This window comes from Macaca fascicularis, chromosome 7, assembly GCF_037993035.2.
Source record: "Macaca fascicularis isolate 582-1 chromosome 7, T2T-MFA8v1.1".
Classification (NCBI taxonomy): Eukaryota; Metazoa; Chordata; class Mammalia; order Primates; family Cercopithecidae; genus Macaca; species Macaca fascicularis.
In genome coordinates this window covers 113,065,604-113,077,712 of record NC_088381.1, presented here as the reverse complement: position 1 = coordinate 113,077,712, position 12,109 = coordinate 113,065,604, and the positions used below count along the sequence as shown (strand labels likewise).

The following is a 12,109-nucleotide window of genomic DNA, read 5'->3' as shown; positions in this document are numbered from 1 at the left end:
CACTGCAACTTCTGCCTCTCAGGTCCCAGCAATTTTCATGCCTCAGCCACTTGAGTAGCTGGGATTACAGGTGCACACCACCATGCCCAGCTAATTTTTGTATTTTTAGTCCAAATGGGGTTTTGCCATGTTGGGCAAGCTGGTCTTGAACTCCTGGCTTCAAGTAACATATCTTAAGCTGGGCGTGGTGGCTTACACCTGTAATCCCAGCACTTTGGGAGGCCAAGGTGGGTGGATCACCAGGTCAGGAGATCAAGACCAGCCTGGCTAACATGGTCAAACCACATCTCTACTCAAAATACAAAAATTAGCCAGGCGTGGTGGCATGTGCCTGTAATCCCAGCTACTTGGGAGACTGAGGCAGGAGAATCTCTTGAACCTAGGAGGAGAAGGTTGCAGTGACCCGAGATCGCACCACTGCAGTCCAGCCTGGGCGACAGAGCAAGACTCCATTTCAAAAACAAACAAAACTCCACATGTTAATATATATTATCTTTAGTCCTAAGAATCAACACCTATTAAGTTTCTCTTAATGTTGCAAATTAAGACACGGACTAGTTTAATTAAATACAAGCCTTTTATATCATATGGTATAGAGTTGTTTAAACATTTTAAAGGTCAAATAAACAGCATATTTATCCTTTGTTATTCTAACAATCCTTAACTCATCTGAAAAATAAGTTTACCTCTTGAACAACTGCAAAATTTGTTTCATGCAACTTTGTGTTCAGTATCTCAGAATGAAAAGCAGCTAAGCATCTAATAAAATTCAGTCCCTCAATTTTCTTCTCCCTATGGGAAAAAGAAATGACAAGATCATTCGTTACATGGGACTCAACTGGAACAGGATCACAAATGTCTTCTTTTCTGTGTATGGAATATTGCCAAGGAAGAGTTTCAGAAAGGTGAGAAAGGTTCAGGTGAAAAGTTTGAGTTTAGCAGAGGTTGGTTCATGAGGTTGAGGGAAAGAAGCCATCTCCATAATATAAAAGTGTAATGTGGGCTGGGCGCAGTGGCTCACACCTGTAATACCAGCACTTTGGGGGGCCGAGGTGGGCGGATCAAGAGGTCAGGAGTTCGAGACCAGCCTGGCCAACATGGCGAAACCCCATCTCTACTAAAAATACAAAAATTAGCTGGGCGTGGTGGTGGACACCTGTAATTCCAGCTACTCAGGAGGCTGAGGCAGGAGAATCACTTGAACCTGGGAGGTGGAGGTTGCAGTGAGCCAAGATCACACCACTGCACTCCAGCCTGGGTGACAGGGCAAGACTCCGTGTCAAAGAGAAAAAAAATAAATAAAAGTGCAATGTGAAGCAGTAGGTGCTAATGTAGAAGCTGCAGCACGTTATCCAGAAGATCTAGGTAAGGTAATAGATACAAGTAGCTACACAAAACAACAGATATTCAATGTAAATGAAACAGCCTCCTATTAGAAGATGCCATCTAGGACTTTCAAAATCAGTATGATTCTTAGGTGCTAAATTTTCAGAATTGAAGTTACGTTAGCATGCATGAAAACAACATTAATATCCTTGTACATCTCCATCAGAGCTCATGAGTGACCAAGTACATTGTCAACGAGCAGTAATATTTGCTGTGATTGCTAAAATTACCACAGCCAGCCACTACCACCCTGATCAGTCAGCAGCCATCAACATCAAGGTAAGATCCTCCACTAGCAAAAAGATTACAACTCACTTAGGGTTCAGGTGATCAGTAGTAGCAATTAAGTATTTTTTAATTAAGGCATTTTTTTTTTAGGCATAATACTTATTAGACTACATTATAGTGTAAACATAACATATCTTTTAGATTTAAAAGATTATAATTATAGTAACTTATACAATCTATAACTGTGTACCTTATATAATAATATAGATGTAATTGTAGATTTGTGTATTTCTCCTTAAATTTCTATTAGTTTTTTCCTTCATGTATTCTGAAGCATTCATATGTTGCGCTCTCTCTCTCTCTCTCTCTCTATATATATATATATGTGTATATGTATGAGTGTGTGTTAGGACTGATACGTCTTCTTGATGAACAGACCCTTTTATGATTTAACAATAGGCCTGGTTAGCTGGTCCTTCATTATCTGTCCCTTGGTAATAAAGAGTTACAATATTTGGTAAGGATTTAAATTTTTTTCCCTAGTGTTCTAGAGAGCTACCAAACTGCTTTCTGTGAGGAAGTCCCATGGTCTGGTTTATATCTTAACAGTATCAACAGCTATTATATGAGATGGAGTAATAATACAAGCATGGAAGCCAGTGATGAAACTACGATAGCCATGTGGGAGACAACTACAGCATGAACTAGAGGGATGGCAGCAGAGACTGAAGTAGGTAATTGGTTTCAGGATATGTTCTGAAAATATAAGAATTGATGGAATGTAAATAAATGAGAGGCCAGGTGCAGTGGCTCACGCCTATAATCCTAACACTTTGGGAGGCTGAGGCGGGCAGATTGCGTGAGCCCAGTATTTCGAGACCAGCTTGGGTGAAACTCCGTCTCTACAAACAATACAAAAATTAGCCAGGCATGATGGTGTGCACCTTTAGTCTCAGCTACTTGCGTGGCTGATGCGGGAGGATCACCTGAGCCCACAGAGGTCAATGTTGCAGTAAGCTGTGATCATGCCACCGCACTTCAGCCTGGGTGACACAGTGAGACTCTGTCTCAAACAAACAAAGACAAAAAAAGAAGTCAATCCTGACTTGGAATGAACAACCAAATGTGTATGGCAGGGCTGTTAACTAAGACAGTGAACACTGAGGGAGAAGTATATTTCAGATTAAGAAGAGGGGAAATAAGTTCTGTGTTAAGAATTTTATCTCTATGTTCTTATGCTATATTAGGAATCAGTCTGTAGTTTTCCTATCTTTGTATGGTTTTGGTATCAGAGTAATGGTGGCCTCAATCAATGAGATGAGAACTTCATCTTATTCAATGTTCTAGAAGTATATGTAGAAATAGTATCTTCGTAAAAAGTTTGGGATAAACTATCAGAAACTGAAGGTTTCTTTGTGGAAACTTTTTTTTTTTTCAGAGGGAGTCTTGCTATGTCACCCAGGCTGGAGTGCAGTGGTGCAATCTTGGCTCACTGCAACCACCGCCTCCTGGGTTCAAGCGATTCTCCTGCCTCAGCCTCCAGAATACCTGGGATTACAGGTGTGCACCACCATGGCTGGCTAATTTTTGTATTTTTAGTAGAGACTAGGTTTCACATGTTGGCCAGGTGGTCTCGAACTCCTGACCTCAAGTGATCTGCCTGCCTCAGCCTCCCAAAGTGCTAGGATTACAGGCATGAGCCACCACTCCTGGCTTCTTTGCAGGAAAATTTAAACAAAAATTCAATTTCATTAATAGATACTGGGTTATACAAGTTATTATTATTTTTTTTTTGAGACAGAGTCTTGCTCTGTTGCCCAGGCTGGAGTGCAGTGGTGCAATCTCAGCTCACTGCAACCTTCTCCTCCTAGGTCCAAGCGATTCTTGTGCCTCAGCCTCCTGAATAGCTGGGATTACAGGCATGCACCGCCACATGTGGCTAATTTTTGTATTTTTAGTAGAGATGGGGTTTCACCATGTTAGCCGGGCTGGTCTTGAACTCCTGGCCTCAAGTGATCCGCCTGCCTTGGCCTCCAAAAGTGCTTGAATTACAGGCGTGAGCCACCGTGCCCGGTCACAAGTTATCTAATTCTTTATGAATGAGTTTTGGTAATTTGTGTCTTTCACTCCATTTCACCTTAGTTGTTGAATTTTGGGGCATCATGCTGTTTATCATATTTCTATATTATCTGTTTAACAGCTGTATGATCAGTAGTGATGTTTCTTCTTTCATTCTTGATGTTAGCAATTTTTCTCTTCTTTTTCTTGGTCAATCTGACAAGAGGCTTATCCATTTTATTGATCTTCTCCAAGAACCTGCTTTTGCTTTCACTGATTTTCTCTATTGTTTTCCATTGCAATGATTTCCACACAGATCTTTATTATTTCCTTTCTTTGCTTACTTTGGGCTTCATGTGCTCTTCTGTTTCTAGTTTCTTAAGGTGAAAGCTGATTTCCTTTATATAGAACTTTTCTCCTTTTCTAATATAGGTGTTATAGTGTGACATATTCCTCTTTAATTTGGCTACATCCCACAAATTTTGATGTTTCATTCTTTATTTCATCAAATTCAAAATAATTTGTAATTTTCCTTTTGATTTCTTCTTAGATCCATAGGTTACACATGTAAGTGTGTTACTTAGTTTCTAAATATTTGAGCACTTTCCAAACACCTGTCATTAATTTCCAATTTAATTCCAGAGAACAAAATTTGTAAAATCCGATTCCTTTAAAATTATTTGTTTTATAGCCTAGAATAAGGTCTTTCTTGGTAAATATGTCTTGTGGACTTGAATAGAATGTGAATTCTGTTGCTGTAGGTGGAATGTGTTATAAATGTTAATTAGGTCACACGGATGGCAGTGGTGGCCCCTCTGGAGTGGCCACTGTGAAGATACCAGCTGTGGCAGGGAAGGTACAGCAGGGACTGTGTGCTCCATGGAGCCAGCGGGTGCCAGGAACAGGTGGGAGCCATGCCCCCTTCTGAGTAGAAGGGAAAGGAGCCCCGACTTCCTGGGCACAGCTGTAGCCATTCAGCCACAGCTGCAGACCTGGGCATCCCTGTGTTCTCAGGGGCCCTGGAAATCCCCTTTCCCGACAGGCTCAAAAGTGCCTTCTCCCACTGCCTGGCTTCTCCCCACTCCCAGCACAACCTCCAATTTTGGAACGAAGTTGCGGCTGATCCCGGGTGCTGTCAGGACCTAGCTGGGTGTGCACGCACTTGAGGTAGTGCTGACATGGTCCCCACTGGACTTTGGGCACCAACAAGCATGGGAAGGAAGCCGGGAGCATGCTGAGGGCAGCTTGGTGTGGGCCTGCAGGCATCCCTCAGCACAAACAGCCTGGGCACTGTGGACAGCAGGTTGATGGTGGCAGGAGGCAGACAGGCTCCTGGGCAGAAAGGGGCAGGTGAAGCCTCACCTTCAAGCCAGGGACAGACTGAAGCTTGTAGGGGTGGGCTGCCTAGTTTCACAGACTGGAGTGAGAACTTACGGTGCTTTTTCCAGGCCTGCCCATGGACCAGTCAGCATGCACTTCATCCTCTCTGAAGCGCATAAAAATCCCAGACTCAGCCAGACTCTGGCAGATGGGATGACCTGCCTGTGGAGAAAAGCTACCCTCTGTGGGTCTCCTCTCTGCTGAGAGCTGTACACTCATCAGCACAACCTGCCTGAGGATAGAAGCTACCCTCTCCAGGTTTCCTCTCTGCTGAGGGCTGCAGAGACACCAGAACAACCTGTCTGTGGATAGCAGCTACACACTCTGGGTCTCCTCTCCACTTAGGGCTGCACAGACATCAGGATGACCTGTCTGTGGATAGGAGCTACCCCACTCTGAGTCTCCTCTCCATTGAGGGTTGCACAGATGTCAGGACGACTTGCCAGCAGAAAGGAGCTACCCACTTCAGGTCTTCTGAGAGGTATACTGTTGCTCAATGAAGCATCTCTTCACCTTGCTCCACAACTGGAGGTCCATATACCTAATTCTTCTTGGACTCAGGACAAGAATTCAGGACTGAAAGATCTATAACACAAACATGGCTGAAAACTCCCCCTACCCCAATCACATTGCCACCACTCATGACATTGTGGGCAACAAGAAGGTGAGAAGAAAGGAGAAAAGAGCTGTGGCCCTATGGGGAACCCAGACTTAGGAGCTTCCCAAGCAAGGGCTGGCATACTCTCTTTGGGGCTCTGCAGTTGCTGGCATCTCCAAGCTTCTGGGTACCGCCACATTCCCTGGTGCCCACAGTGGAAGCTGCTTGTGGTATGTCTGGTCCAGCTGTAGCAGGAAGCCAGCAGCTGTGACAGTGCATGGAGCTGCCTATCCTGCCACAGCCAGCATATGCCTGGCTGTGTGCAGTGGCCAGACCCCATGCTCATGCACCCCTCGCTGCTCTGTGCCTGGCTCACCCTTTGCAGGCATAGGATCTGGGCTGGTAGCAAAAGCCAAGCACAGCCTGCGAGGCCAAGTGGGCAAAACGAGCCCAAGTGGGCCTAAGCAAAACTTGGGCAAAGGTGCCACTGGCCACAGATGTTTCTGGCTATCAAAGTAACACCTTAAGGATCCCATGGCAACATTGGTCAATACTGTTGTTCAGGCCAGGTGTGGTGACCCTGTAATCCCAACACTTTGGAAGGCTGAGGTGGATGGATTGCTTGAGACCAGGTATTTGAGACCAGCTTGAGTAACATAGAAAAACCCCATCTCTACTAAAAATACATACAAAAAAGCATTGTCCAAATCTTCTACATCTTTACTGATTTTCTTTTCTTTTTTTTTTTTTTTTTGAGATGGAGTCTAGCTCTGTCACCCAGGCTGGGGTGCAGTGGCCCGATCTTGGCTCAACATAACCTCTGCCTCCCAGGTTCAAGTGATTCTCCTGCCTCAGCCTCCCAAGTAGCTGGGACTACAGGCATGCCCAGCTAATTTTTTTTTTTTTTTTTGTATTTTTAGTAGAAATGGGGTTTCACCATGTTAACCAGGATGGTCTCAATCTCCTGACCTCGTGATCTGCCTGCCTCGGTCTCCCAAAGTGTTGGGATTACAGGCATGAGCCACCGCACCTGGCCATCTTTACTGATTTTCTTTCAACTTGTTCTATTTATTAATGAGAGAGGATTATTGAAGTTCCAATTATAACTAGAGATTTATTCCTCCTTGCAGTTCTATTAGTTTTTGCTTAATGTATTTTCAAGCAATATTATATGGTAAATAAGTATCAGGACTTCCATGTCCTCTTGATGAATTAATTCCTTTATAACTATAAAATGACCCTCTTTATTCTGGATGTGGTAGACAGAATCCTAAGATGGCATCCATAATTCCTACCCCTGATTTACACAACCTGTATTACACCCTCTCCATGAATGTGTTGCGATATCACTCCCTGTGAGTGATATGTGAATGTGTTAGGATATCACTCCCTGTGATCATATTAAGTGTGATGGCAAAAGAGATTTGCAGATTTAATTATGGTCCCTAATCAGTTGACATGAAGTTAATCAAAAGGGAGATTATCCTGGGGAGGCTTTACCTCCCTTAAAAAAGATAAGCGGCAGCAGCAGCAGAGATTCTTCTCCTGGCTTCGAAAAAGTAAGCTTCATATTGAGAGGATCTATGTCTGTGTGTGTGGCACATAATAAGGACATGAGGGTTGACCTCTAGAAGATTGATAGGGTTTGGCTATGTCCCAGGATTCAGGAGGGAACCACGGGGAGGTAACTGAATCATGCGGGCCGGTCTTCCCTGTGCTATTCTCATGATAGTGAATAAGTCTCACAAGATCTGATGGGTTTATCAGGGGTTTCCGCTTTTGCTTCATTTTCTCTTGCTGCCACCATGTAAGAAGTGCCTTTTGCCTCCTGCCATGATTCTGAGGCCTCCTCAGTCATGTGGAACTGTAAGTCCAATTAAACCTCTTCTCAGTCTTGGATATGTCTTTATCAGCAGCATGAAAATGGACTAATACAAAAATGAAAACCTCCATTGCACATCTAAAAGGAAGACAATTTTTCCAATGAGCTTCTAAGAAAATTGAAAGATGAGATTGCATCCCTGGCTGACACTTTGATTTCACCCTAGTGATATCCTGAGTAAAGAGTTGAGTTAACTTGTATCTGATCTCTTGACCCAGAAAACTGACAGTTAATCAATTTCTGTGGTTTGAATCCATTGAGTTTGTGGCAATTTGTTACATAACAATATAAAATAAATACTCTCATTAATATTCTTTGCTTTGAAATATACTTTGATATTAATAAAGCCACATAATCTATCTTTTGATTAGTGTTAGCATGATATATATCTTTTTGCATCTCTACTTTTAACTTATTTGTACCTATATATTTAAACGAATTTCTTATAGGCAGCATATAGTTGAGTCTTGCTTTTTAATCTAATCTCACTAGGGTGTTCAGTTCATCTACATTTAATGTGATTAGATGATTGGGTTTAAGTCTATCATCTTGCTGTTTGTTTTCTATTTGTCCCATCTTTTCTTTATAATTTTTTTTTTTTTTTTTTTTTTTTTTGAGACTGAGTCTCGCTCTGTCGCCCAGGCTGGAGTGCAGTGGCCGGATCTCAGCTCACTGCAAGCTCCGCCTCCCGGGTTTACGCCATTCTCCTGCCTCAGCCTCCGGAGTAGCTGGGACCACAGGCGCCCGCCACCTCGCCCGGCTAGTTTTTTGTATTTTTTAGTAGAGACGGGGTTTCACCCTGTTAGCCAGGATGGTCTCGATCTCCTGACCTTGTGATCCGCCCGTCTCAGCCTCCCAAAGTGCTGGGATTACAGGCTTGAGCCACCGCGCCCGGCTTATAATTATTTTTATAGTTACATTTTATCTCCTTTGTTGCCTTCCCAACAAAACTTTTGTGTTATTTTACTGGTTACTTATCGGTCTACCTTGAAGTGATATATACCATTTCATATGTAAGAATGGTAAAGCAATACTCCCAGGTCTTCCCTTTGGGCCTTTGTATCAAAATGTCAGACATTTTGCTTCTTTTAAAACTTTTTTTTTTTTAAGAGACAAGGTTTCACTCTGTTGCCCAGGCTGGACTGTAGTGGCACAATCACAGCTCACTGCAGCCTCAAACCCCTGGATTCAGGTGATCCTTCTGCCTCAGCCTCCTGAGTAGCCAGGACTACAGCAACACATCACTGCATCCAGATTTTTAATTTTTTTTTTCTAGAGATGAGGTCTTGCTATATTGCAAAGGCTGGTCTTGAACTTTTGGGCTCAAGTAATCCTCCTGGCTCAGCCTCATAAAGTGCTGGGATTACAAGTGTGAGCCACCATGCCCGGTCCACTACTTTTATTTTTGAAAGATATTTTCATTGGATATAGAATTCTAGATTGACAGTTTGTTTTTCCTTTCAGTACTGTAAATATCTCACTGAACTGTTTTTTGGTTTGCAGTGTATTTGATAAGTAGTCTGATCTTTGTTCTATATGTAATGTCTTGCCCCCAGCTATTTTTAAAATTTTCTCCATCCCTAATTTTAGGCCTTTTGATTATATCTCCTTTGAAATATTTCTTTTCATGTTTCTTGTGTTTGGTGTTCATTGAACTTCCTAGATCTCTGAGTTTACAGTTTTCATCAAATTTGAACAAATTGTGTCCATTTTTTTTTTCTGCACATATTCTTTTCTGTCTCCTTCTCTGTCTGGTAACTCCAATTACACATAACTTGAAGTTGTCCCACAATTGACAGATTTTCTGGACTTTTTTTTCAGTCTTGTTTCTCTCACTTTCATTTTGAATTTTTTTTTTTTTTTCCTTGAGACAGACTCTCACCCTGTTGCCCAGGTTGGGGTGCAGTGGTACAATCTCAGTTCACTGCAATCTCTGCCTCCCGGGTTTAAGTGATTCTCCTGCCCCAGTCGCCCCAGTAGCTGGGACTACAGGTGTGCATCACCACAACTGGCTAATTTCTATATTTTTGGTAGAGACAGGATTTTGCCATATTGGCCAGCCTACATTGTTTCATTTTGAATAGTTTCAATGGTTACGTCTTCAACTTCACTCATCTTTTATTCTGGAATATCTAACCTATTAATCTCATCCAGTGTATTTCTGATCTCAGACATTATAGCTTTCATCTGTAGACATTAGTTTTGGGTTTCTTATATATATAAAATGTCTCTTTACTTGCTCAACCTTTCCTCTAGCCTCGTTAATGCATGCAATTGTTACAGTTACAATGTCTTTGTCTACTAATTCTATCATCTGTGTCATTTTTGCATTGGTTTCACTTGTTGGCTTTTTTCCTTCTCACTATTGGTTATATTTTCCTGCTTCTCTGCATGCCTGGTAATTTCTTATTGGATGCCAAACATTATAAATTTACTTTAGCTATTTTTGTATTCCTATAAATATTCTTCAGCTTTGTTCTGGGATATAGTTATTTGAAAACATATTTCAAATAAGGAACAAATGTTTGATCCTCTTAGGCCTTGCTTTTAAACTTCGTTAGGTGGGAACCAAATATTCAGTCTATGGTTTATTTTACTACACTATGGAGCAAAACTCTCTCTGAGTATTCTACCCAATGCCCTGTGAATTATGAACTTTTCCTCTCTGCCGGTGGGAACAGGAAGTATTATTAACATTGTATATGCTCCTGACATTGTTCCTTGTAACTTTTTTGAGTGGTTCTTGTTCTGGTCTCAGGAAATATATTTACACGCAGGCACCGACCCATTGTCTGCTATCATTTGAATAAAATCCTCTTATGATCTCTGGAGCTCTCTGTGGAGCTCTATCTGGCACTCTGTCCTGCAAAGTCTAGTCACCATGGCCTCCTCAAACTCTCAGCACCATGTCCATCTCTGCTGCTATCTGCCTGTTTTTCCCTCCTTTAGCTGCAATCTGGAAACTCTCTCCAGAAAGCAAGCTGGGTAATTGTAGGGCTCACCTGGTTTGTTTCCTGTCTCTCAGAGATCTTTCCATAGCCTGGTGAAGAGTATCTTGAAAACTATTGTTTTTTGTTGTTGCTGTTTCTTTGTTTTTGAGATGGAGTCTCACTCTGTAGTCCATACTGGAGTGCAGTGACACGATCTCAGCTCACTGCAACCTCTGCCTCCCAGGTTCAAGCGATTCTTGTGTCTCAGCCTCCCAAGTGGCTGGTACTACAGACGTGCACCACCATACCCCAGCTGATTTTTTGCGTTTTTCAGTAGAGACAGGGTTAGCCAGGCTGGACTTGAACTCCTGACCTCAAGTGATTTGGCCTCCCAAAGTGCTGAGATTACAGGCATGAGCCACTGTGCCCGGCCCTTGAAAACTATTGTTTCATATATTTTGTATAATTTTATTAGATCTTTCATGTATGAAGGCCAATACAGTCCTGTTAATCCATGTTGGCAGGAAGAAGTTCAGGATTTCTTTTCTGGATATGTTAAATTTAAGATGTCTACTGGCATCTAAGTGAAAGGGCCAAGTTGGCTGTTGGATTACTTCTTTTTGAGTCTAGAGCTCAAAATGATACCAGGGATACAGATACACATTTATGAAATATCAGAGTTTAGATGGAATTTAAAGCTGTGAGACTGAATGAAATAATTTAAGAAGGGATTGGCAAACTATGGCTCATGGGCCAAATCTGGCTCCATCAGATTTTTTTAATGAGTAAAGTTTTCATATGTTTTATAAGTAAAGTTTTATAGAAACACAGCTATGCCCATTTGTTTAGATACTGTTTTAAGGCTGCTTTTGCACAACAGAGTTCAGTATCTGCAACAGAGGCATCTGCCCCGCAAAGTCTAAAATACCTATTACCTGGATCTTTACAGAAAAAGATCGCCAGAAAAAGACTGCCCTTGAGCTACAAAATCAATGTACAAAGAGAATGCCAGTGGATTAAATTCTGCAGAACTTCTATTTTTTTTTTTTGAGACAGAGTTTCACTGTGTTGCCCAGGCTGGAGTGCAGCTGCCCAGTCTCGGCTCACTGCAACCTCCACCTCCTGGGTTCAAGCAATTCTCCTGCCTCAGCCTCCCAAGTAGGTGGGACTACAGGCGCCGCCACCATGCCTGGCTAATTTTTTTCTATTTTTAGTAGAGATGGGGTTTCACTATGTTGGCCAGGCTGGTCTTGAACTCTTGACCTCGTGATCCGCCCACCTCGGCCTCCCAAAGTGCTAGGATTACAGGCATGAGCCACCGTGCCCAGCCTGGAGGTTTTTAAAAAATAGGAGATATTATGGCACATTTGAAACTTGATGAATATGCTCTAGAACAGAGGCAAAACTGATGAAGAGGTATAAGATGGGGACAATGAGAGATATTGAAGGAACAAGGGAGGAAATGAGACAAAGGCAGTAAGTGGACGCTCCTGCTGAAACACGTGGGATGCACATTGCCACTGTCTTTTGTCTCCCTTGAGTTATTGGCTGGGCTGGTTGGGTGGCTGCTATAACTGCAATAAGAGCAGGTAGGTATTTCCAGGACAACTAAAAATTATATTTCACAGAGACATACTTTGAGAAACG

The 12,109-nt window shown here is 42.3% G+C and overlaps 1 protein-coding gene across 6 annotated transcripts in view; it reads right to left on the bottom strand.

Annotated features, from left to right (window-relative positions):
* The window catches only part of TOGARAM1 (TOG array regulator of axonemal microtubules 1), a 115,572-nt gene that overhangs the window by 32,349 nt on the left and 71,114 nt on the right, over nt 1–12,109 (bottom strand). For all 6 annotated transcript variants that reach the window (XR_012415758.1, XM_005561164.4, XM_045396347.2 and 3 more), the window contains one exon: nt 687–792. Coding sequence is in view for 5 of the 6 variants with exons in the window: in XM_005561164.4 (XP_005561221.3) it covers nt 687–792 (106 nt within the window). In the remaining variant the exon portion in view is untranslated. The remainder of the gene's footprint in view (nt 1–686; nt 793–12,109) is intronic.